The 26,979-nt window shown below is 36.9% G+C and overlaps 1 protein-coding gene across 3 annotated transcripts in view; it reads right to left on the bottom strand.

Annotated features, from left to right (window-relative positions):
• UGGT2 (UDP-glucose glycoprotein glucosyltransferase 2) overlaps positions 1-26,979 on the bottom strand; it is a 190,104-nt gene that overhangs the window by 18,502 nt on the left and 144,623 nt on the right. For all 3 annotated transcript variants that reach the window (XM_042929338.1, XM_042929327.1, XM_042929345.1), the window contains exons 26-33: positions 26,358-26,437; positions 19,925-20,108; positions 14,458-14,616; positions 14,020-14,105; positions 12,259-12,343; positions 6,598-6,683; positions 4,637-4,729; positions 3,490-3,574 (exon numbers count right to left, since the gene is read on the bottom strand). In XM_042929338.1, coding sequence (XP_042785272.1) covers positions 3,490-3,574; positions 4,637-4,729; positions 6,598-6,683; positions 12,259-12,343; positions 14,020-14,105; positions 14,458-14,616; positions 19,925-20,108; positions 26,358-26,437 — 858 coding nt within the window. The remainder of the gene's footprint in view (positions 1-3,489; positions 3,575-4,636; positions 4,730-6,597; positions 6,684-12,258; positions 12,344-14,019; positions 14,106-14,457; positions 14,617-19,924; positions 20,109-26,357; positions 26,438-26,979) is intronic.

The raw sequence follows: 26,979 nt of genomic DNA on the forward strand, positions 1-26,979 counted from the left end.
ACTAAGATCAATGTTCCCCTAGTTTTTATCACTACTGTTTGACTTGAGAAAGCCTGACTATAAAGGAAAAGCATTTGGATCTTGGAACATCGACACAGCGAACAGTTTATGTTTATGTCAACATACTGGCTGGTCAGACAGCTACAACATGAAGAGGGGTGCAAAAAACCACAAAATGAGTTGTAAATTGATGAATTAGGTTCTCCCCATGAGTTTCATGTCTGAGATTTATGACTATCTAATTCAAGGATTAAAAACGCAGGGTAGTCATTGTGGGTGTGAATATCTGATATTTGATTCAGAGTCTTAGAGACTTAAAGTATCTTATTCTGTTTAAACCAGAGCAGTTAATGAAATACACTGTTGGTTAAGTTTGGTTCAAGAGCCCCACGTGAGAGGGAGAATGGTAAAGGGGTGGGGAAAGACAGGTTAGCACACAGAGAATTTGCTTTTTCCTGCTCAGTTCTCATTTGTAGCTAGCTGCTGGTTATATACTTAAACTTTCTCCTTGCTTTTGTAAGAACAATGTAGATTTAAATTATGTTCCTTAGCATAAGCATTGGTTTTTATTTATGAATTATAATGCTGTAATTATGGCTAGACCAGTTGTTGAGAATCACTGTTTTGATTTCAAAATTTAAAAATATGTATTAGGAAAAATTAGAAAAATTTTCTAATTCAGCAAATATGTATTAAAATTTTCACTGAGGGGTGCCTGGGTGGCTCAGTCAGTTAAATGTTGGACTCTCGATCTCAGGATCATGAGCTCCAGCCCTGCACTGGGCTCCACCCTTACTGAGCATGCCCTATGTGCCAGGCACTATTTTAGGTCCTAGGGATACAGATGTGAACAAAACAGATACAAATTGTGGCCCTCATGATGCTTACATTTTAGAGGTGGTGGGTGGATTAAATGAAATCAGTAAGTTATCTATAGAAGACAGAGCTAGGAAAAAATAAAAAAGGAAGGGAAGCAGAGTGAAAAATCAGAAGGGACTGTAACTTCAGACTGTGTGGTCAGGAAAGGACTATTCCCTACGCAGGCAGAATTCATTAAATGTTTGAAGGAAGAGAGGAGGTACATTTTGAAAATTGGAAGGAAAGGATCTAGGGTACTAGTAATTTCTATTTCTATATCTAATTGCTGGTTACGCAGGTGTTTTATCTTTGTAAAAATTCATCAAAGCTGCACACTTACGATTTGTACATATTGTACATGAAAAGCTTCAAAAAGAAACATTTTAAGGGAAAGGAACAAAATTCCAAAAAGAAGGAAAATATTATTTCAGATATGGTATTACTTTTGGCCATGTGGGAGAACAAGACCTTTATGCAGACACAGCACTATATTTCTACTGAATGGTATATTTCCTGCTGAGAGAATCTTACAATTGTATTATCTCAGTTTATGTAAAATTAACCAATCCCCTTATGCAGTATTTGCCTAGTAGGATAACATCAAAAACTTGCTGACAAACTAGTAGGACTTGTTGTTTATATGAATGGGTTCTTTTTCGGTTTTATCTACTGCTAAATGCACACAGGAGGCGGCACTCTTGGTGGTTGCGAAGATGCTGTTACGTGAGGGTTAAGCACCAGGCTGTGAGGGCAGCATGCCTGGGATCAGATCTCAGCTATCTGCTGAATTAGCTGTTTGATCTCAGGACTCTGCTTTAAAGGACAAAGCTTGCTCAGAGAAAGGTTAGACCCTTTGTCCCAGGCTCCCGGTAGGTAACCTCTATGCCTTCTACTGTCCTGCCTCAGTCAACACCAAATAGTCTATGCCAACAATGCAACTTACCGCTGGGACTGTGAGCCACAACGTATCAGCTGAACCTCTCCAGGGGCTGGAGGCAAAGGTAACACTGTGGCAGTCAAGTGGGTCTATGTGGCCAACCCCCAATAAAAACTGGACACCACAGTCTGAGTGAGCTGCCCTGGTTGGCAATACTCCATGTGTATTGTCACGTTTTTGCTGGGAGAAATAAGCGCTGCTGCCAAACCCACTGGGAGAGGACAACTGGAGCTCTGGGTCTGGTCTGCCCTACACGTCTCTTTGTCTTGCTTGTTTTAACCTGTACTGCTTTGCTGTAAACTGCAACTGTGAGCATAATGGTGTTTCTTTCTTTCTTTCTTTCTTTTTTTTTACGTTTATTTTTGAGAGAGAGCAAGTTGGGGAGGGGCAGAGAGAGAGAGAGAGAGAGAGAGGGAGGGAGGGAGGGAGGGAGGGAGGGAAGGAGACACAGAATCAGAAGCAGGCTCCAGGCTCTCAGCTGTCAGCACAGAGCCCAATGTGGGGCTTGAACCCATGAACCATGAGATCATGACCTGAGCCGAAGTTGGATGTTCAACTGACTGAGCCACCCAGGTGACCCTCTTTTCTTTCTTTTTTTTAATTTATTCATTTATCCTGAGAGACAGAGAGTGCACAAAAGTGGGGGAAGGGCAGAGACAGAAGGAGAGAGAGAGAATCCTAAGCAAGCTCCACACTGTCAGTGCAGAGCCTGACACGGGGCTCAAACCCACGAACCATGAGATCATGACCTGAGCTGAAGCTGGCAGCTTAACCGACCAAGCGGGCCAGGCACCCCGATAATGGTGTTCCTTATTTCTGTGAGTCCTTCTAGTTAATCACTGAACCTAAGGTGAACTTGGATACCTCCCCATTGTGCAGGCTGGTTATGTAATTTCTGAGTCTTGGTTTTCTGTGAATAGAACTTTATGAAGAACAAATAATGTAGGTAAATCACTCAGCAATGTGCCTGGCAATATTAAGGAATAACAACATGGCTGGCTATTTTTATTTCTGCTTTTACCGCTGGCTTTGGTTTAGAAAAAGAGAACTCCTTTGAACTGCTACTGAATGAGACCCTAACTTGCATGAAATCTGATTAGTCCGCAGTGAGAATAGGGGGAAACAGGGTATACTTTGTAGCAAGAGTGTGAGGCTGAGTACAGGGGAGCAACTGTTGGCCCCCTGAAAACTTCTCAGGATAAAATGCCTCAGACTTCTGAATATAGTCCCCAAACCACTACCACAGCAGTCACCGTGCCGCAGAAAGATCAAAGAGCCTTATTATTCCTGGGACTATCGAACTACTTCCTATGGTACAGTTTTCATGTTCTCTGGATACTACTGTTCTAGTCTATCTTTGTAAAATTATGACAGAATCTAATTCTTTTTATTGACAATCTGTACATATCTTTCACTGCCAAGTTTAATTATATTATCATGAAAAACCACTAATCCTTCTGATTTTGAGTTTACTTAAAAATAAACCATCTCCTTCTGTCCTCCTAAACACTTCTCTGAATAAAAACAGTGTAACATTTTTCTTAAGCCAGATAAAACAATGAATACCAAAACTTTAAAATTAGAAACAGTAATTTCAAAAGGCTCATTCTGAAAATGTCGTGAACTTACAATGACATAAAGAATTTACTTTTAAACATTGAACCACTCTATAATAAAAAGGTTAATGTACTTACTTTAAATGTTGGTGAGAGATAATTTTTTAGAAACCAGAATTTCACAGGTGTTTTGGTGTTACGTAAAACAGAAAGCATCATAATTCTGTATAAAGGAACATTTAGCCCAGTAAGTTAATATTAATAGGAGTTCATCCTGCTTTTCCTAAGGCTTTTTAATTATTATATATATACATGCAATAATTATTTAAAGGCATTAATTTTTCACTATGAATTATGGGGAAATAGACTGAAGCACCTTCACAAATTATGGTTACTTATCAAGTATGTAATGTGTAAGGAGGTGTGTGCGCGCATATATATATATATATATATATATATATATATGCACACACATACACACACACATGCACACACACTATACAGAATAAATTGATTGCTTTTTGTTTGTTCCACTTGACTCTGAAATACTCTTGTTTAGTTGATTACATTCTAATCTCCACTCTATTACTTTGTCATTAACGTCAAGTATACAGAACTGGAAGAACTGAATGATGTATACTAGTAAATTCATGGGATAGGTCACTTGTTTTGCTATGCCAGACCTCTGACTGGAAAAGAGACAGATGTATCTAATATACCACATATAGACATATACTTGAATATCACATCTTCAAATATTTTTGAGGAATTCTCTGATATCCTTCTATGTGAAAAGTTAAAAACAACAGCCCTAAGGTTCGGAATTTAGTTCTCCTCTTATTCCCCCTCCTCCTTCTTATAAAATAAAAGGGAAATTTACTATATATATATTTTCTCACATATTATTTTGTCTTAAAATATGTTCCTTTCCTAGCCTTAAAGAACACTGATATTCCAAATCAATTAAACTCAAGAAATTAGACTACATTTTAAAGATATACTTCTCTCATAATCTTAGGTTAAAAAAAGAAAAAAGCAAGGTGCAGAACAACATATACTTTGTTACTGCTTAAGTAAAAAGAAGTTAAAAAATGAAGAAGATATATATACTTATCTACATACATCCTTGGCAAGTTACAAAAATAATATCGGTTTCCTGTTGGAAGGAAACTGGGTAATAAGGAAACAGGTGGGATTCTTTTCACTGTACATTCTTTTATTCTTCTGAACTTTTGAAATTCTTTTTGAACCACTTTTCAAAGCATTTGATAAAAAATATACCTACCTTAAAAAGCGTTCATATAAATGGCCAGAAGCAACTGAAAAAATGTTTAGAACGTCTGCTTCATCTTTTTCTTTATGCAAACTTCTTGTGAAACTTGGAATAAAAAAGTAGTGATTGACAAGTTCTTAATCTGCATTTGCACACTTTACATACCTAATTTAATATGCATACTAAATTTAATATGCAATAAAAGTAGGAAAGCCTCTCAAAATAAGCTCCATCTCATACACAAAATTACTGAATCTTTTTATTTGGAGTATTCATAATTATAATTTCTGTTTTCTTCAGGTGTAAAAATGTATTTAATTAAAATTTTCATTTTTATAGGCACAGATATTTAGAACGACTAAAATTTGGAAAAAAATAACTTACAATCACCACAGATGTATTTTGCCAAATAGGAACTGTTATGACAGAGTATTTTTCAAATCTTATTATAATCTCTCAAATAAGAAAAATACAGTTGATACTCCAAGTTAGGGTTAAAATTTGGATAAAAAAGTGACAGCATGATAATATACACAATACTTCTGTAAGCTGAAGGAGCTTCCCTCCTGAACATGTCTTTTCTCCCTTCCTACACAGCAGTATTTGTTTTTGGTACCCTTTCCGTACAGCAAGTGCCATGCTATTGTTTAACAATTACCTATATTCATTCTTGTCTCCACTTTCTGGTTTTAATGGAAGATTATGGAGAGATACTCTTTAAAAAGCTCACATTCTGCTTCATTATCCCGTCAAATATACCTACTCTCCAGATGATCTCAAAATGAGGGGGTCTGAGACCTTCTCAATCAGTAATAGTTCAATGCACATAAAGGGACAAGAACACCATTCTTATCAAACAAGGCACCAACTACAGAAAAAGAGGCCTAAACTGGCAAGATCGCAATGATAGGAGTGCCCCTGATTGGCGTAACACAATCCACTTAGGTTGCTGAATCTGGCTGGCTCAAAGTCAGAAATACAGAAATAGACAACTGATAGAAATTATCTCTGGGAGATAATAATCTCTCAGTGGTTCTCTCTCATAAATCAAATGAAGCTCAGATCTCTAAAACTGGCTTTCAAAGTTCTCTACAATGTGGATCTACAGCAGACGCCTTTGTTTTTGCCCATCTAATGTCCTTTACGTTTCTAGTAACAATCGCCTGGTATTTTTCTGGGGGAAGCATTCCTCCTCCAGTTGCATTCTGTGAGTCTACGACAGGCCTGCCCACTCGTTCTAGAGGTGGGCATACGACCCAAGTGTGGTTAGAGTCACAGGAACCAGTTCAGTTTGGGACAAATGGCTAACAACTGGACTAATGAGTCAGCCCTGGAACTTTTGCTGGCACTATATGGAAAGATGGCAAACTTTTCCTTGTAAAAGTTTCTCTGAAAATGAGGGAGGCATAGAGAATAGAACTAAGACATGGAAAAAGAGTTCCTAGGCCACGTCACCCGAATGCCCAAAGCCAGCTCTACTCCTGGACTCTCTACATGTGAGCCAATATATTCCTGTTTTGATTAATATTTATTAATATTATTAACATCGATTCCTGTTTGATTAGGCCTTGACCTAATTTATAGATTCCCTATTATATTCAATGCCCCAGTGTTCTAGCTAAGCTGGGCTATTTTCTGTTTAATCTCTTTGACTTCATATAACCAGGTACCTTCTCTCTATCTCCAACTTCTGAAGTCTTGTCCATCTTTTAGAGCGCATCTTAGCCAAGAAGTATTTCCTGAGGTTCCTCCTAACTAGATAAAGTCTTCTTCTCCTGTGGTTCGCAGGGCACTTGATTTTCAGCTGTCTTATAGCTCGTTTCCTATCCCGTTTTATCAACACTTGTGTATCAATCTCACCCCACATGAAGAGAGGATCTGCGTTACTTAGATGTTTACCATCTGCAGGCCTTCCACATACTAGACTCCTGATGGATCTATCATTATATGTTAAAATATTCACTGGTAATTACCTTTTAATAGAATCCCACATTCCTTTTTTCTTCTCATCTTTATCGGTTAGGAGATCTTCCTTAATTTTGTCTGGCTTTTTTTGCACCTAGATAGCACGGTAAAGAAAAATCTTAGAATTGTGCAGCTTTAAGTATTATGCAACGTGCTTAGAAAGTTAGAAAGTGCAAGGTGACCCCTGTAAATCTAAGACAGTTGCAGTGACGGAGCCAGGGAAGATCTTAGTACATTACAGACACAATCTGGTTTCAATTATCAGTTCAATCTCATCGTTAGCTCTTTTGGTGGTTACCTCCATTCTGTTAAATAATGTGCTTATACTTGTATTTACTGATTTTTCAACTTCAGGCTTTATCTACCAGCATATCTGCAACCACAGGGTTTAGGTATTTTTCATTCTTTGGGACGACAGACAAGCAGCTCCCTTCTATTGGTCTGCCTCTCTTTGTCTGGAAGTTTTGGGAGTAGTATCATTACCATTAGTTCTTCTACTGAGTATCTTTGTAGCTTCAAATAATACTTAAATGTCTATTTTTTGTTCCAACAATTTCAGGTTTCTCTCGCATGTAAGATAAGAATACTAATGGTATTTCTACCTTTTCCCTCCGCCTCCCACCTTACATTAGCTGAACTTTTACTTTAGCATCATATAAGGATAGGTACTACCTACATTTAAGCTGGTAAACATAATTGTATCTACTGCATTTTGCTACATTTATTTTACAACTTGAAGATCAGCAAATAGTGCTTATTGTGAAGATGTAATTATTATTCACTGCAGAGTCTGCAAGGCCACTACAGCTGTATTTCCTCAGTGCAGTTATAGTAACCTGACCATCGTGCCACTCATGGGAGACTCTGGATATTTCAAATGGATTCTGTTTTCTTACATCCCACCAACACAGAAACATTTTTTCTTGGAATTTTATTGCATTTATTTTTCCTTGTAGTGAGATATGTTTCTTCCTTACCACATACCTAATATTTCCCAGTTTATTATTCATGTTCATTGCCTGGAATTCCTGTCTTCTTGGAAATGTTTTTTCCCAGAGCTCAGTAATTAACTGCCTATTTCTTTCAAGGATTTCTTTGCATTGTTTTTCAGATTAATTTCACCATTTCTTGACGTACCTATCTTCCTCTTTCTTGGTCTTCATCTTCATTGGACTGGCAAACATCTTCAAGGGGTGTGAAAAATTTTTCTAAACCTTCACTCTTCAGAAAATAACTTTGTCTTTAAGAATTTGGTTAAAGAATCCTAGCTTCAAAATAATTTTCCTCAAAATACTAAAGGCTTTGTTTTGCTGTCTGGTAACATTCATTTTGAAAATCAAAAGTCTGACGCTAGGGTTAGTGTCATTCTATGACTCTGACCTGCCTTTTCTCCCTGATAGTTATTAGGGTCTCATGTGGGCCATCTTTCACTCATGGTAATTTATGGACTCTTATGAACATTATTCCCTCTCCTTCTCTGTGAAATACCCTCCCTCTTTTTTTTTTTTTTTTTTTTTAAAGATTTTTAAGGAATCTCTACATCCAACATGGAGCTGAAACTTACAACCCCTAGATCAGGAGTTGCATGCTCCACGGAGCAAGCAAGCCAGTGGATTGTCCCCCTCCTCCATTGTCTATTCTTTCTCTATGGAATTCCTATTCATGGGCTGTGGAATTCATGGGCTGATCCTTAACATTGTTTATCTTTTCTGCTCTCCCTTTTCTGTCTTTTGATATAATTCTGAGATGGATGGTGAGGAGATAAAATGGTGTTATTAAAAAAACAACAGAAGGACTGAGGTGGGTGGTCTGATTCAGGTAGGGCATGATTATTACCTCAAAGATTTGATGGCTATGGTGAAAGAGTTCAACCTGCTCTGTACTATAGACCAAGAAGTCAAATTAGAACTGATAGGCAGAGTGCAAAAATTCAGCTCAAGAAAACCTAAGCGGCCTTTCAATGGTCAAAATAGCTCAAAGATGGAACTGTCCTCTCGTCCCCCAGCCTGGTAGAAATGGTATTTCTTTCTTGTTTGCAGGGCTAGGATAAAACTTCCTGGAATGCTGGTCCTATAGGGCTTGGTTGAGTTAGTATCTTAAGTAGCTGGTCTGGGTTTTGTGGGGTTTTTCTTCTGAAATGACCAGAAAGAAATGTATTCAAGAAGAGACTGTGTTACTATTGAGAAAGAAAATCAAGGTCAATACAGGAGGAAGAGAATCAAAGATGAATGTGAGCAACATGTATAACTGATCACAGGATAAAAAGCAGAGGTGATAAGGAATAGGTTATGATATGGGATGCAAGGTAAAATTTGGTGATACAGTAGTTTAGAATCTAGGCAATATGTAAGGTGTGAGGTTTGGTAGCCTGCTGTTATTGGATCTTAGAAATTACAACCACATTGTATTTTCTAGTTATCTTTGGAAATTAATTTCTGCTCTACTGCGCTGTAGATGGAGGATACACCCTGTACAATTTCATTCTTCTGAAATTTGTTGAAACTTGCTTTTCAACTAAATGCAAAGTTAATTTTTATAACATTTTATGTGTATTTGAAAGATTATTCACTTGGTGTTACTGGGTGTTGTGCTCTATATGTGTTTAGGTCAAAATTTATAATCTGTTCAAATCTCTATCTCTTGATATTTTGGTCAGTTTATTGTATCAGGTACTGAGAGATGGGCATTAAAAATAATCCCAGCATGATAGAGAACTATAAATTTCTCTTTCTAATTCTATTCCTGCCTTATATATGTAAAATGATTTTATCTTAGTAAGGTTATTTGTCTTGTTGCCCTATATCTCTGGTATTAGTATAGCTATGCCAATTTTCTTTAGCTTAGTATTGGCCTAGAATACTTTTGCCACTCTTGTATTTTATTTTCATCTTCATCCTAAAGTTGTATTCTTAGGTATGAGGTGTACTTTCCACAAGTGACATGTAGTTGTAATTTAAAAAAATCCAATATCACAACCTTTGTCTTTTAATTAAAACATTTAGTCTATTTACATTTAATGTAATTGGGTTAAATTCTAACTTATTATTTTGTTCCTCCTCCATATCCCATATATTCTACTTTATTTATTCTCCTTTCTTAGTCTGTTTATATTATTTCATTCCATTTTTCCTTTTTATTATGACATTATGCCTTGTTTCTATTCTTTTAGTGGTTATCTTAGAAATTAAACTCATATTTTCCTGAAAGTCTAAAAGTAATCATTACCCTTGCTCTGATCAGTATAAGAATTTTACATGTTATTGAAAACAACCCTATTTATCTTATGGCTTAAATGCAATTGTTATTTTTAAATTCTGTATATTTAAAAAAATCCTTCTAAGACATTACTTTTGTTTTATATATTCACTGTTCATAGAATTATCCACATAATTTACCATTTTCTTCTCTCTTTAATCTTTTAAAACTCAAATGTCCCACTAGAGGTATTTTTTTTTTTTTTTTCTGCCTGAAGTACCTCTTTTAGAACTTTCTTTAGTGTGAGAGTGCTGGTGGCAAACTCAGTTTTTTCCATTTGTCCAAAAATACCTTGTTTTATGTTTCCTCTTGAAAGATATTTTTAGGGTAAATTATTCTAGCTTGGCATTCTTTTTTTCACTGAGTGCTTTTAAGTATCATTCCAGTATCTTTTGGCTTTCATTTTTACTGCTGAGAAATCAACGGTGAGACTATCTATAGCTCTTTGAAGGTAATTTTTCCTTTTTCCTCTGGTTTCTCTCAAGATTTCTCTTTGTTTTCTGCAGTTTTTTTTTTTTAATTTTTTTTTTTTTTAACGTTTATTTATTTTTGAGACAGAGAGAGACAGAGCATGAACAGGGGAGGGGCAGAGAGAGAGGGAGACACAGAATCCGAAACAGGCTCCAGGCTCTGAGCTGTCAGCACAGAGCCCGATGCGGGGCTCGAACTCACGGACCGCGAGATCATGACCTGAGCTGAAGTCGGCTGCTTAACCGACTGAGCCACCCAGGCGCCCCTGTCTTCTGCAGTTTTATCATAGGTGTAAATTGTCTTGCTTGGTAATCACTGGACTTTCTGAATATGCAAATTGGTAACAGCCATCAGTTCATGAAAATTCTCAGCCATTAATGCTTCAAATATTATACTTTTTTCCTTTTTTAATGTGAGTATAGTTGACACAATGTTACACTTACCTTATTCTTTCATCATTGTCTGGAATTCCATTTAAAATGATGTTAATTATTCAATACTCATAAAGCACTTTACAAACTGAACTATCTTATCCTTATAACAAACATGTAAGGTATTATTACCCCCAATTTATAGATGAGGAAAATGAAACAAAGAGGCTAAGCAATCTGTCCAAGGTCACACAGCTAGTGAATGGCAGAGCCAGGTTCACTGCAATCCTGGTCTCAAATTTCTCACTCTATTCTCTGTCTTTTATGCTCTCTGCTGTACTATACTCTTTTTAAATGTCTCTGTTACATTTGGAATATTTTCTGGCCTTTCAGCTCACTAATTCTCTCTTTAGACATGTAAAAGTTATCCACCGAATTCTTAATTTTGGTTATTGTATCACTCAGTTTTAAAAGTTCTACTTAAAAAAAAAAAATCAGATATACACTTTTTAATAGTTTTTTGGTCCCTGCAACTGTTTTCAAGTTTGTCTCTCATTTCTTTAAACTCTGTAAGCACAGTTGTTTCAGAGTCTGTGTCAATAATTCTAATACAGGAAGTGTTTATGTGCCTGCTTTCTGTTGTTTCTGTTGGTTTTCTCTGTGTATTTGGAGATAGTAATCTTATTCTAGGGATATATATGTGTTTCTTCCAAATGTCTGTACAACCTCATTAATCTGGAACTAGTTTAGTGCAAATCCAAGGCTCAGGGTTCCCTGGACCACTTGCCTGATACAAATTTGGGTTAAAAGACTGTGTGGAATAATTTACTAGGGTTCATCCTTACCCTGAAGCTATAGCCAGCTTATTGTAGAGAGGGTCTTCTAACAGATTACCCACTTTATATGGGTCCAGGATTTTACTTTCTGTCCCCATCACCCTGCAAATTAAATCAAAATGGTAGTTCAGGAGTACCAGGATGGACAACTGTTCTCAGGACAAGAGAAGCTTCTGTGCTTACTTCACTAGGCTCTTATTTTCCCTATAATTTTGGTTTTGTATTTCCTTGTTTTTCTTATTATTTTGGTACTGTCAGTTCCTCATTGCTTTTAAGATGTTTCAAAAACACTTATCTGACATCTTTACTAGTTTTAAGTAGGTAAGTTGGTCCAAAGAAATAAATTTGCCATCATTAAAAACTATTTTTCTATCTTTTTTTTTTTTTTTTTTTTTAAATAAATGAAAGAAACATCACTTTTTCTTTCAGGGCTAACTTTTCAATCTGTGCTCTTGATCTCAACTCTAGAGCCTAATTTATAACACTATCTGGCTATGGATACAACAGATATGACAGACCCATCCTAACTTAGAAAAAGTCTTTCCTTTTCTTCTACCTTCAAGCTCTCTGCCTTTCTTTCATGAACTTAACTCTCTTCTGCCTTTCATGCCACAGTTCCACTATGACACTTTAGGTAGTAAAATTATAAAATTAGTTTGCAAATAATCAATTAAGGACAAAAAAGAGAATTCTTAGTCTAAGAACAAAACCCATGAAGAGCTTCTGCCCCACACACTTGCACTTCCAGTATTTTGCTCTTGAAGCTGTTTATCACAACAATGACATCTCCCAGGTCTGGTTGAGAGTCAGTTCCTTCATGCCTAAAAGCAGAAAAACCTGTAAATGTCTATAATCAACTCAAGAAGAGACATGTAATTATGATGGTATAAATAACAGAATAAATTCATTTTGCAATGAACACAAGTATAACATCACTGTGTATGTATATTTGCTGTTTCTATAGTCAATTAAGATATGCTATAATACACAATTTTCAAAATTATCCAATTTTAACTTGATACAAATTAAAACTGTCCAAAAGTAACTCACTAAATTCCATATTGCCTAATCACTGAGCAAGCTCAAATTATTGCTGATCTTTGCCGTAGTATACCAAGATTACTGCTGAAGTCAAACCTTTCAGGTGTTTTTGGTATATTGCAATGATAATTAAAATATGAAGTGTTTTTGAGACTTTAAAATAAGTTGTCATATATCATAATCGAAGGAATTCTACACCAACAACTTTTCAATATCCACCATCTATTTTCAAATAGCAAAATTCGAAGTATTAAACCCATAAAACTGAAGATGTGTCTATTATGCTCATCTGCATGACCTGAATGTGTTTTATATTATAATGTATTTCATTGTCCAATTTTTGAAACTGCATGAACAAATCAAGTATGATAGCTCTGACCAATAATTTTTTTGGTAATCATTCTATGTACAGAAAAATGCTGTGAAAAACATTTACAATAAAGCAACAAAGCTGAATTTCGTCAATGAGGGAAGGCAACCAGATGTCAAATTAGTAGATACTTTGAGTTTAGTCAGGTTTAGAACACACACCTGAACATTTTCCTGAAATGGAAATCTGAATGGTTACAGGAGTATGTTGACACATGCCTCTGACTCCCTTTTTCTCCCAATTCCCCAGCTGAGGTGGCTAAACCAAAGTAGAAGGCACAGACATCCCTGACAGTTACCCCCAGGAAAAAGAAAGGTTCCAATTTTTGTGCTAGTAATGTCAAATTTCTTAAAATTTTCAAGAGTTTCCAGTCATAAATGTTGCTCATGGACATCAGCAACTTTAGCCACTGAATCCACTGTCCCTCAAGAGCAGGTAGAGCCAGGTTGCACACACTGCAGCTAGACCCACACAAGATCTAGAGCAAACTCCCTCCATCCAACCAGATAGTAGAGGTAGTAGCAAGGAAGACTCTTACCCTATTTCAGGTATTATCGCAAGCACTTTAGAGATGTTAACTCATTTGATCCCTACACTCATCCTTTGAGGAGGGTACGACGATTATCCTAGACCCAAAAAGCCCAGGTAGTTGGGATGTTCACCACTGCACTATTCGATCTTTAAGTGATGCTAGGCAACTAATAGTCACTGGATACATAAGGACAGTCAGCAGCTTCAATGAAGGGAACAAGCTAAGCAAGCAGTCAAAGGCCATGGACTTCACTGGGAAAGAATTAATGCAGGGAAAAAGGGGAGCATTCAAATAATTTACATTCTCAATGAGATGTGGAAGAACACAGTATCTCAGTAAAAGCCATTTGCTGCAAAATGAAAGGATTCACTACATGTCAAGAAGCATAACTTTTTTTTTTTTTAAAAATGGACACATACTTATTTTCCTGGGAATCCTAAATATAAATATATTTTAAATTTTTGTAGAGGAAAAATAAATCACCCTCTCACTTCTTATCCAAGACATTAAAACCTTATTTACACAAAAATTTTAAAGTGGTTTATAGAACTCACCCAACTATTTGATAAATATCTTCAGATTTTCCTTGGCGTAATTTCAGTATCCAAGCACCTGGATTTGCTTTTAATTGAAAATATCCCTTTTAGGATGAGAAAAATATGATCACAGTTATAGGACTAAAAGCCTCCAATTGTTCAAAAAAGATTATACATGAATCATTCAGGAAAGTGTTTACTAAACTGGAGTGGATGAATTCTATAAATGAATTACAAAAAGGAGATTTTGCCATAGCCTGAATAACACATCCTGAAAGTATGATTCCCTTCATTTTTGTTTTACTTAATTACCTTATTTAAGGATCAATTTTGTTTTCTGGGAGCTTTTCAGCAATAGTAGGATAAAATCTATTTCATCTTGTTATCAGGAAAACTTCGAGGATTTCCCCCAAACATGTAATTACATACAATCAATTAAGTACTTATAATACTTACGAGATTGGCCATCACTATGGTATCGACCAAAACAGGTTTGCTTTTTGTGCCTAGTGTAAACTGCAGACCCCGAGGAGGTTGTTCTGTCATTGTATCAAAGCAGTGTCCTTCAAGTAGTAGATATTCCAGCTCATATTCTGCGGTGACAGTTCTCTCAATCTATGGGGGAAAACAGGTCATTATTTCTGGTGTTTAGTAATTCTCATAATATAAATTTTGTAATAAATAAACGTAATTAATATCAGTCAATGTATTGTGGGGGCAACTTCAAGTCTTTCATACTAGTGACTTAATGGTTGAGTCAATTTCTTCAAGACCAAAACTCATGATGAGTTTTTTTCTCCTTTCCCATGACATCAGCTCTACTCCAACCTCATGATATATGCACCAATATCACGGGAAGGAAAGATGACATCAAGTTGGAGTATTTGAAGATCTCTTCAAGAGAGAGTGAGATGGGAAACTCAAGGAATCTGCTTCATTGGCTGTTGCCCTTGAACTCCTCCAGATCTGGCAAGAAAGCCAACTTATCACCTTTCTTGTAATATAAAAAGTTAATATTTCATTGTTTTGCACTCAAAATAAAATATGCTCATCAAAAAATTGAGCAAATATAAAAATGTGGAAAAGAGAAAAAAACAGAAATTACCTACAGATTTAACATTCATTACACATAACACATTTCTTTTTCTTTTCTGTAATTTTTTTTTCTAAGAAAATCTAACCAGCTGTTTCATTAAATAGTTTTCTATGAACACGTCCCTGTCTCTACAAATCTCTTTTTAAAGAGCTAAGACTTTTGGGCACCTGGGTGGCGCAGTCGGTTAAGAATCCGACTTCGGCTCAGGTCATGATCTCACGGTTTGTGAGTTCGGGCCCGATGTCGGGCTCTGTGCTGACAGCTCAGAGCCTGGAGCCTGCCTCGGATTCTGTGTCTCCCTCTCTCTCTGCCCCTCCACTGCTCATGCTCTGTCTCTGTCTCAAAAATAAATAAAACATTGAAAAAAAATTAAAAAAAAAGATCTAAGACTTTTTCCAGATTTCCCTCTATTGCAAGTGTATTTTAGGGATAACACTTTTTCTCTACTTGATATGAAAAACACAAGCAAACATGAGGCTGAATCAAATGGTAAGTGACTTTTACATAGTTTGGTAATTTTGTTGAGCAGACGAAACAGTGATGCTCACTATACGGTATCATTTTATTTCGCTGTGAGTTTTTGACACTATTTTTTGGTGTGTTTAGGATATAAAGTATTACAAAACATTCTCTATTGGATAGCTGCTTTTCCTCACAATCACCACAGAAAGAATGATAATACTTGTGTGCAGCATTCCTCTTCAAGTTCAGGTCTTAAGAACAAGAGGTAAGTACTTTCTTTGACAACAGTGCTTGTTTCAACGTTAGCTGGGATCTGAATTACTTGAACTTCTACTAGTCTAGCAATGAGCTTCACCTACATCACGCACGTGTGCCCCCAGTCCTGACAGCACCACGTGTGCAAGGAAACATTCACAGGAGACGGTCTCAGGAGGGGAGAAGAGTGAAGTCAAAACAAAATCACAGAACTTTACAGACGAGGAACCGTACCTCACAGTGGTCACGAAGCTGAAATATTTTTCTTTAGGAGTTACATATTAGGGCAGAGTCCAAATACACATCAGTTTGAGACCAGTAATACTTTTATAATATATTAATGTGAAACTTTCTCTTGTCCCTATAGATTTGGATAACAGACATCAATTCTATGGACTTCCTCAAACTACAACACCAAAAACAGACAATCCATTTTTCAAAGAGTTGTTTCTAGTGAATATCATAAGTTCATTTCAAATAATTTCATAAAGGTAATTTAAGTTAAATTAGTTTCTATTATCAAGGTTTATTTTTAGCAAGGACAGGAGTTTGTGGTCTTTTGTGATGTTTGCATTTCCTTTATGTGCTTACTTATCTGTTCTAAATGTTAGCTTATTGATATGAGACATGAATTTAATACCTTACAAATATAACTTTGGGTGCATATTAATATTACTAAATATAAGTGTTTATTGTTCTGTGGCTAAATAGTAAGGAAGTTAGCTTCTTCCTTAAAAAAAGTATAAGTTTAATTATAAAGATTATCATTTGGATTTATTAACAATTATCTATGGTAGTAAAATACAAATTCTTTCACAATTACACTGGCAATGGACATCTAAATTACAGCTGACCCTTCTTGTTACTATGAGCACTGGGTGTTATATGTAAGTGATGAATCACTGAATATTACTCCTGAAACTAAAATTACATTATATGTTAACTAACTAGAATTTAAGTAAAAATTTGGAAAAAATTAAATTACAGCTGGCCTTTGAACAACATGGGTTTGAACCGCACGGTTCCACTTACATATGGATTCTTTTTTTATAAATACAGTACAGTACTGGAAAAGCATGTCCTCTCCTGTATAATTTTCTTAATCAGGTTTTTCTTCTCCAGCTTACTTGGGTGCTATACGTAAGTGATGAATCACTAAATTCTATTCCTGAAATTATTACACTATATGTTAACAAACCTGGATTTAAATGAAAAAAAAATTTACATCCATGTTTTTAAAAACCACTACGATAGTGTTAAAGATAAATATTGAAATAAAATTTCCTACTATAAAAAAAGAATTTTAAAAATTAGTAATTTATGAGAAGTACAATATATACGACATATAAAAAATATGTGTTGATTTCTTATGTGAAGTAAGGCTTCTCGTCAACAGGCTATTAGTAGTTAAGTTTTGGGCAGGAGTCAAAGTTATATGCAGAGTTCTGACTGTGTGTGTGTGTGTGTGTGTGTGTGTGTGTGTGTGTGAGCGTGTGTGGCGGGGGCGGGGGGGGGGGGCGGTGTCAGCGGCCCTGCCCCTGTGTTGTTCAAAGGTCAACTGTACTGCTGTTTCGGAGGCAGCTAATACATTGTTCTATGAATTCCTTTTTAACACAGCCACCTCCTATTATCCTTTAGCAATCTTTTATTCCTCACTTTCTCTTTAGGGGTAAACATACACTAGTGTTTCAGGTGTTTTGGTATTTTTCGGATACAGGCTGTGATTTAATATAACTGAGGAGCCTTTGGATGAAGTTCTAATAACAAGCTCTGAGGAGAACCACCTCTAAATTCCAGGGAAGAGGATCATCTCACTTTAAGCTTCCCTAGAACCACTTCTGTCACCTTCGATTTTGGCATTAATGATGGTTGTGTCATAAACACATGAACAAAAGTCCTGGTGAGGGAGAGTTTTACGCCATCAAATGTTTTTAGGTGTCTATGAAACGTCCAGGGATTAGACGCGAAGGAGTACTTGCACGAGCCAATGCGTGGGACAAATCTCTATCTGTCTCATTTTTGTCAGCCGTACTTTCCCTTTTACTTGCAACTTCTTCCCTCTACTCCATCAAGTGTCTCTACTTTGTGATTTCAGATTCTTCTAGGATTGTTGCGGGTCATACTGGAAGTATGCACAGAACGTAGCGGGAGAGAAGAGACTTACAAGTAGTTAACTTTCATAGCCCCGAGAATTTGTAATTTCCTTTGGTTTATTCATATCATCTATGAAGTAGTCAGAAAAAACTATTTCTCTTTATTTTAATCTTCTAAAATAAATGTAACTATTGTTTATTTAAATAGCTTCTAGAAGTATCTGGCTGGCTCTTTGTATAATTTTTTTTTTATTTTTTTTTAACGTTTATTTATTTTTGAGACAGAGAGAGACAGAGCGTGAACGGGGGAGGGTCAGAGAGAGGAAGACACAGAATCTGAAACAGGCTCCAGGCTCCGAGCGGTCAGCACAGAGCCCGATGTGGGGCTCGAACTCACAGACCGCGAGATCATGACCTGAGCTGAAGTCGGCCGCTTAACCTACTGAGCCACCCAGGCACCCCATGTATAATTTTTAATATATATTTTAATATAAATACATTGTATATTTATTAATAGCTTCTAAAAAGACACTGCTGTATCTGCTAGTCACAATAATGTGTAGTTAATCTCCATTAACTGTTTAATAGCTGCTTAACTTTATACCACAGATTCAATTTAAATCTTTTCTAAGCCGTGTTAATTCTCCCACCTCAAACTCTTTAGCATTTGGGTTGGAACTTATAAATTCGTCTTATTGGTATAGATCACTGAACTCTCTTAATGGAGAATCCAGACAATCCTTTAAGAGAGCTGGCTGATCACAGAGAAAACAGGATTGTTTTTTACATTTTGACAAACTCATTTCTGAATTTTCTCTCCTGGATTATGTTATTTTGCTGCTTTTCTATTCTTTCCTGATATTTGAAGGACTGATTATTGGTGATGGCTATGGCAGGGTTTTAGGTCCTTCTCTGGGTGGCTGAGGCTGACAGCAGTAGGTGTGTTCCCCAGAAGTGATGGGAAACCACACAATCTATTCACAACTGGATCCGAAGAAACCTGCCTGGAAGGAAAGTCTTTAGACAAAGGTAACACACGAGAAACAAATATGATGAACAATCTTAACCATTTTATCAGCGGTAAAATGTTCACAGCCTAGGTTAAAGCAGTAGCTACAAGCAGTTGCCACACTCAGAGCTGGAAAACAGGTCAGGGCTACGCAGAACCAAGCCAAGAGGGAAGACACTAAGAAGGAGGGATTTGCTCCCTTCTCTGGATACCTATTCTCTAGGTAAGCTCTCCTAAAATGCTTCTGTTTTTAGGAGTATTTTGGGGTGCTTCAGTGATATCCAAGAATTCTGCCACTGGTCCAGTAATGTCATTAGCCACGAATCAGTTCTGATTTCTGAATCCCATTTTTTGAAAGACCGAGTGTATTTTAAAATAGTCTCCTCCCCTTTTGTGGGCCCTGGGTGGAATGTAATAGGTGGGGAAGAGAAGGCTGGACATTTCCTGGAGAAGGATCACAGGGTGGGGGTGCAGGGGGTGGGGCCAGAGGGTGGGCAGAGGTAGGGTAGGGAGTGTAGGGGGCAGATGGGAAGCAGTGCACCCAGCCTGCAGTTTTGAGAGCGCCCTGTTCCCTGCTTTCTACCCTAATCTCGTTCGGGCTGTTTTCTCTGGCCATGCGCTGTGAGGCAAAACAGGGTTTCAGCTAAAACTGTTCCTTCCAGAGTTAAAAACAAAACCTGAGGGGCAAAATAGGTATTTCACGGTGTTGTCCTAAGTCATCCAACTCCATATTTCCTACGTCGTTCATCTTAGAGGAGCACCTGTGAAGTAGGGGTCTGAGGCAACAAAGAAGGTAAGAGTACCTAGGAACCTGGAAAACTAGAGAAGGTGAATTTGTAAATTAAGGAAACTCAAAAATCAAAGGAAAGACTGGATCAGGACTTAGAACCATAAGGAAGAAAATTCTGGGAGCAGCCATGGCATGATCAGTCATTGCTTACAATTACAGTGGCTGACAAGAATGTACCCTATTCCTCTTATCTTATACAACTTTACAGGACAACTTACATCCTTGAGGTGAATATTATCAAGGTCACAATTGCTGTGTACTGTTTCAACCAACCAGCCTTCAGGAGTAATCATGTTGAGGGTTAGAAGGGGTGCTTCAGGGATATCCAAGAATTTTGCCACTGGTCCAGTAATGTCATTACCCACTAATATCAGTTCTGGCTCCAGAACAAAACGATAAAAGCTGTCAACAGAACATAAATAAAAATACATACTATGACCAAAACTGAAATTTCTTCTAAAATATTTAAAAACTGAAAATCACTTACGAACATGACCAAAAAGTCTCAAATTAAAAAGACTAAAACACACTGTAACTGCAGAACAGTTAATGCTTATAAATGGTACACAGTCTGTTTACACTGTCATCTATTACAAGATTGTATACATCATATATCCTTGTTAATTATTTCTTAATGAACATGGTTAGAATGCTTTTAGGATATACCGACTTATGTGGGTTCTAGTATTATGAGCTGTATTTGCTCACTGATCCTTCTTCAGATTTGACTATTTGTCAGCCATTTTATTAAATGTTGGCACCACTAATTGTATGAGGAGAAATGATAACCAGAAAGCAAGTAAATTGCTAAAATTCAAGCTAAAATTCTGATGAAAGTTCAATTAAAAACAAATAGGACTGGGGCACCTGGGTGGCTCAGTCAGTTGAGTATCTGACTCTTGACTTCAGCTCAGGTATGATCCCAGGGTTGTGGGATCAAGTTCTGTGTTGGGAAATGCAAGGTGCAGGGGGAGGTACAAGGTGAATGAGGGGTGAACAGGGGGTATGAACCACCCCTGAAGCAGCTGAGAAGAGAAAGAATGCAGAAGAGGAGAAAAAGTCTGGGCTCCAGAGGAGAGGTTACTAAGAGAGCAATTTATTTCTTTTAAAAAAAAATTTTTTTAACGTTTATTTATTTTTGAGACAGAGAGACAGAGCATAAACGGGGGAGGGTCAGAGAGAGAGAGAGAGAGAGAGAGAGAGAGAGAGAGAGAGAGAGAGAGAGAGAGAGACACAGAATCTGAAACAGGCTCCAGGCTCTGAGCTGTCAGCACAGAGCCCGACGCGGGGCTTGAACTCACGAACCACGAGATCATGACCTGAGCCGAAGTCAGATGCTTAACCGACTGAGCCACCCAGGCACCCCTTTTTATTTCTCTTCTTAAATTGAGTAAACTCTCAGGACGGAAAGAAAAGGGCTGGCAGGGAGGTCAAAGACATGGAACAAAGGAGATATGTGACAAAGCAAGTGTGGGTTCCAACAGGAAGGGAGGATTAGCTAAGAGGAGATTCAGCACCCCTTCCCCTACCCCGCAGGAAGGCTGGGACACGTGGGAGACACAGCAGGGTGCCCACAACCTGTGCCACATCTGAGAAGGAGGGACAGTATTCTAAAAGCAAAGGGCTTGGGGACCAATGTGTCATCTAGTTTTCTTGATAGATGCTACCGAGTAAATAATACTCTGTTGAGCCCATAGTTCCAAACCAGTTTCAAAGTCTTTGTGTTGCACAGCATTATTAACTGCTCAAAGCATCTGTCTGGTACATTAAGGGTCATTTCACCTTAGGTCAAGTTCTTTCCTTCCTAATGGATTATGCTTCCTTATGTTCAATATTCTTACTCTTTATAGAGATACTATGGAGAGCATCTCTAGTCATGTGAATAAAAATTCTGTACTCACAGAGCTAACTGACCTCTCTCCATTAGTGGCTAAAATAAGATGAAAGCTTTTGTTTGGATTTAGAGGGACGTAATAAAATTTGAAATACACAAGATAAATGAGAAGTATGAAAAGTGAATGAGATATGAGGACATGAGTCTCAGGAAAGGAATGAATGTACCCTAAATTTTCATCTAAATTCCTTACATTTCCCATTTTATTGCTTTCCAAATACTGTATTAAAAATATTTGCCATGTTTAAAATATCTGCTCAAGGCAATAACCTATGTTTATCAATTACAACAAATACAATTCAATAAGTAAACAAGGGACTAACTGAATGCAACTTTTCTGTCTTGTGTTTGCATGGTACATTAACAAGCTTTTTTTTTTTTTTTTTTTTTTTTTTTTTGCCCTGTGACACCTGAAAGATCCTGCATATTCCTATCAGAGACGGTGGCTCAAAATGATAGTGACCCTGATCCAGAAAGGGGAAGAGGGGTAAGTTTTTGTCCCCACTTTAGAGACCATGTTATTTCAACAGTTTTAATGTGAAATATTTGCATCTGTTCTTGTGCCAGTACCATACTGCCTTGATGATTACAGCCTTGTAGTAGAGGCTAAGGTCTGGAATTGTGATGCTTCCCGCTTTGGTTTTCTTTTTCAACATAACTTTGGCTATTCAGGGTCTTTTGTGATTCCATACAAATTTTAGGATTGTTTGCTCTAGCTTTGAGAAGAATGCCAGGGCAATTTGGATTGGGATTGCACTGAACGTGTAGATTGCTTTGGGTAATAATGACATTTTAACAATATTTGTTCTTCCAATCCATGAGCATTGAATGTTTTTCCATTTGTGTCTTCTTCAATTTCCTTCATAAATTTTCTATAGTTTTCAGCATACAGATCTTTTACATCTTTGGTTAGATTTATTCCTTGGTATTTTACAGTTCTTGGTGCAATTGTAAATGGGCTCGATGTCTTGATTTCTCTTTCTGTTGCTTCATTATTGGTGTATAGAAAGACGACTGATTTGTATACACTGATTTTGTATCCTGCAACTTTGCTGAATTCCTGTATCAGTTCTAGCAACTTTTTGGTGAAGTCTTTCCAATTTTCCATGTAGAGTATCATGTCATCTACAAAAAGTGAAAGTTTGACTTCTTCTTGCCAATTTGGATGCCTTTTATTTCATTTTATTGTCTTACTGCTGAGGCGAGGACTTCTAACACTATGTTAAACAATTGACAGTGGACATCACTGTTGTGTTCCTGATCTCAGGGGGAAAGCTCTCAGTTTTTCCGCCATTGAGGATGATATTAGCTGTGGGCTTTTCATATATGGCTTCTATGATGTTTAGGTATGTTCCTTCTATCCCGACTTTCTTGAGGGTTTTATGAAGAAAGGATGTTGTATTTTGTCAAATGCTTTCTCCATCCAAGATAGGACCATACGGTTCTTATTCTTTCTTCTATTAATGTGATGTATCACACTGATAGATTTTCAAATACTGAACCAGCCCTGCAGCCCAAGAATGAATCCCACTTGATTGTGGTGAATAACTCTTTTGATACACTGTTGAATTTGATTTGCTAGTATCTTGTTGAGAATTTGTGCATCCAAGGTTCATCAGGGATATTGACGTGTAATTCTCCTTTTTAGTGGAGTCTCTGGTTTGCAAATCAAGGTAATGCTGGCTTCATACAATGAGTCTGAAAGCTTTCCTCCCATTTCTATTTTTGGAACAGCTTGAGAAGAATAGGCATTAACTCTGCTTTAAATGTCTGGTAGAATTTCCCTGGGAAGCCATCTGGCCCAGGACTCTTACTTATTGGGAGATTTTTGATAACTGATTCAATTTCTCCGCTGGTTATGGGTCTGTTTAAATTTTCTATTTCTTCCCATTTGAGTTTTAGTAGTGTGTAGGTGTCTAATTTGTCCATTTCTTCCAGGTTGTCCAGTTTGTTGGCATATAATTTGCATAGTATTCTCCGATAATTGTTTGTATTTCTGTGGTGTTGGTTGTGATCTATCCTCTTTTCATTTGTGATTTTATCTATTTGGGTCCTCTTTTTGAGAAGTCTGGCTAGGGGTTTACCAATTTTGTCTGTTTTTTTTCAAAAAGCCAGCTCCTAGATTCATTGATCTGTTCTAGTTTTTTTGTTGTTGTTGTTTTTTTGTTTTGTTTTTTTTTTTTTTTTTTGATTCTGTATTGTTTATTTCTGCTCTAATGTTTACTACTTCTATTCTTCTGCTGGCTTTGGGGTTTCTTTGCTGTCCTGCCTCTAGTTCCTCTAGGTATGCTGTTAGTTTTTGTATTTGGGATTTTCCTTGTTTCTTGAGATAGGTCTGGATTGCAATGTATCTGCCTTTGCTGCATCCCAAGGGGTTTGGACTGTCGTGTCTTCATTTTCACTTGTTTCCATGTATTTTTTTTAATTTCTCCTTTAATTGCCTGGTTGACCCATTCATTCTTTAGTAGGATGTTCTTTAACCTCCATGCATTGGAGGCTTTCCAATTTTTTTTTCTGTGGCTGATTTCAAGTTTCATACTGTTGTGATCAGAAAATATGCATGGTATGATCTCAATTCTTTTATATGTTTGAGGACTGTTTTGTGACCCAGCATGTGATCTATCTTGGAGAATGTTCCATGTACACTCTAGAAGAATGTATACTCTGCTGCTTTTGGATGAAAAGTTCTGAATCTATCTGTCAAGTCCATCTGGTCCAGTGTATCATTCAAGGCCATTGTTTCTTTATTGATTTTTTTGCCTACATTATCTGTCCATTGTTGTAAGTGGAGTATTAAAGTCCCCTGCAATTATAGTATTCCTATCAATAAGATTGCTTATGTTTGTGATTAACTGATTTATGTATTTGGGTGCTTCCAAGTTGAGAGCATAAACATTTATAATTTTTAGCTCTTCTTGAAGGACAGAACCCCACCATGGTACTGGCACAAGAACAGAAACATAGACCAATGGAATGAAGAACCTGGAATTGGACCCACAAATGTATGGCCAACTAATCTTTGACAAAGCAGGAAAGAGTATCCAATGGAAAAGAGACAGTCTCTTTAGCAAATGGTGCTGGGAGAATGAAACTGGATGACTTTCTGACACCATACACAAAAATAAACTCAAAATAGATGAAAGACCTAAATGTGAGACAGGAAACCATCAAAACCCCAGAGAAGAAAAACAATCTCTTTGACCTCAGCTGCAGCACCTTCTTGTTTGACACATCTCCAAAGGCAAGGGAAATAAAAGCAAAACTGTACTATTGGGACCTCATCAAGATAAAAAGCTTTTGCACTGCAAAGGAAACAATCAACAAAACTAAAAGGCAACCGATGGAATGGGGGAAGATATTTGCAAATGACATATCAGATAAAGGATTAAACTTACCAAACTCAACACCCGAAAAACAAATTATCCAGTGAAGAAATGGGAAGAAAACATGAACAGACACTTTTCCAAAGATATCCAGAGAGCCAACAGACACATGAAAAGATGCTCAACATCACTCATCATCAGGGAAATACAAATTAAAACCACAGTGAGATACCACCTCACACCAGTAAGAGTGGCTAAAATTAACAACTCAGGAAACAACAGATGCTGGTGAGGATGTGGAGAAATGGGAATCCTCTTGCATTGTTGGTGGGAATGTAAACTAGTGAAGCCACTCTGGAAAACAGTGTGGAGGTTCCTTAAAAAATTAAAAATAGAATTACCCTAAGACCCAGCAATTGATCCTGCATGAATCAATACAGGAGTGCTGATTCAAAAGGGTACATGTACCCCAATGTTTATAGCAGTGCTTTCAATAATAGCTAAATCATGGAAAGAACCCAAATGTCTATCAACTGATGAATGGATAAAGATGTGTTTTACATATACAATGGAATACTACTTGGCAATAAGAAAGAATGAAATCCTGCCACTTGCAACAATGTGGATGGAACTGGAGGGTATTATGCTAAGTGAAATAAGTCAGTCAGAGAAAGACAGATATCATATGTTTTCACTCATATATGGAACTTGAGAAACTTAATGGAGGACCATGGGAGAAAGAAAGGGAAAAAATAGTTTCAAACAGAGAGGGAGGCAAACCATAACAGACTCTTGAATGTGGAGAACAAACTGAGGGTTGACAGAGGGGATGGAGAAAGGGGAGAAATGGGTGATGGCCATTGAGGAGGACACTTGTTGGGATGAGCACTGGGTGTTGTATGTAAGCGATGAATCATAGGAATCTACCCCCCAAACCAAGAGCACACCATATATACTGTATGTTAACTAACTTGACAATAAATTATATATAAAAATTTTTAATTGCATATAACAATAAACATTTTCTGTATTATTAAAAGATTATTCTACACTAACTACATCTCAATACTTCCGAATAAGAAATGAGACAATATCATAAAGTTCATTTTGATAATTCAGCTCTGAAGTACTGAAAGTATACAAACACAAAAATGGTTTAATTCAACTTTATATAGGTATTTCTACATCACATTTTCAAAAATACCCATGGACAAACATAAATCCATGTAAATACTGTAATTATGTCAGATCAATTTTACTGGTTATTATAATTTTGCATCCATTAAGGTGAATAAATTATCTTTGGTCTTCTGATCTTTTTTCAGTTAACCATCTTGTGAAGAAAAAAAAAACAGACCCAGTAATTATGGTTCTTTCTTTTAGTCTTAGCATCTGCAAACTTTTTGAAATGAAATTATGTTCACTCAGACTCACCTTGTTAAAGGGGCTTCTGAAAGCTTACCCCTACAGTTCATGAACAACTTTATCTTCATGTTGATAATCTTGCCAAGTACCTGTGAGAAAAAAATTCCCATATTTTATATTAAATAATCTTAATATCTAACATTTATTAGGCATTTACTATGCACCAGGCACTGTGTTCACACCTTTAAAAAATGTTTTATTTATTTTTGAGAGAGAAGGGGTGGCAAAGAGGCAGAAAGAGACAGGAACAGAGGATATGAAGAAGGCTCTGTGATGACAGCAGTGAACCTGATGCGGGGCTTGAACTCACGACCCAAAAAATCATGACCTGAGCCAAAGTCTGACACTTAACTGACTGAGCTACTCAGGTGCCCTGCGTTCACACTTGATATTCATTATCTCATGTGATCCTCATAACAGCCTTTAGAGGTGACCACCTTCACAGCTGAGCCACAGAGAAATGTAGTAGTAATTCACCCAAGATCACACAATAAATCATGGCCAGGGTCAGATTTGAATCCAGACAGTTGATTTCATTGCTCAAGAGTTACGCGGCCTCCCTTTTGCCTAATGTGACCTTCTTTCATGGTCTCCATATTTCCTTAGTATTGAAGAATAAGTAAAATAATTG

Source organism: Panthera leo, chromosome A1, assembly GCF_018350215.1.
Source record: "Panthera leo isolate Ple1 chromosome A1, P.leo_Ple1_pat1.1, whole genome shotgun sequence".
In the NCBI taxonomy this organism is placed as follows: Eukaryota; Metazoa; Chordata; class Mammalia; order Carnivora; family Felidae; genus Panthera; species Panthera leo.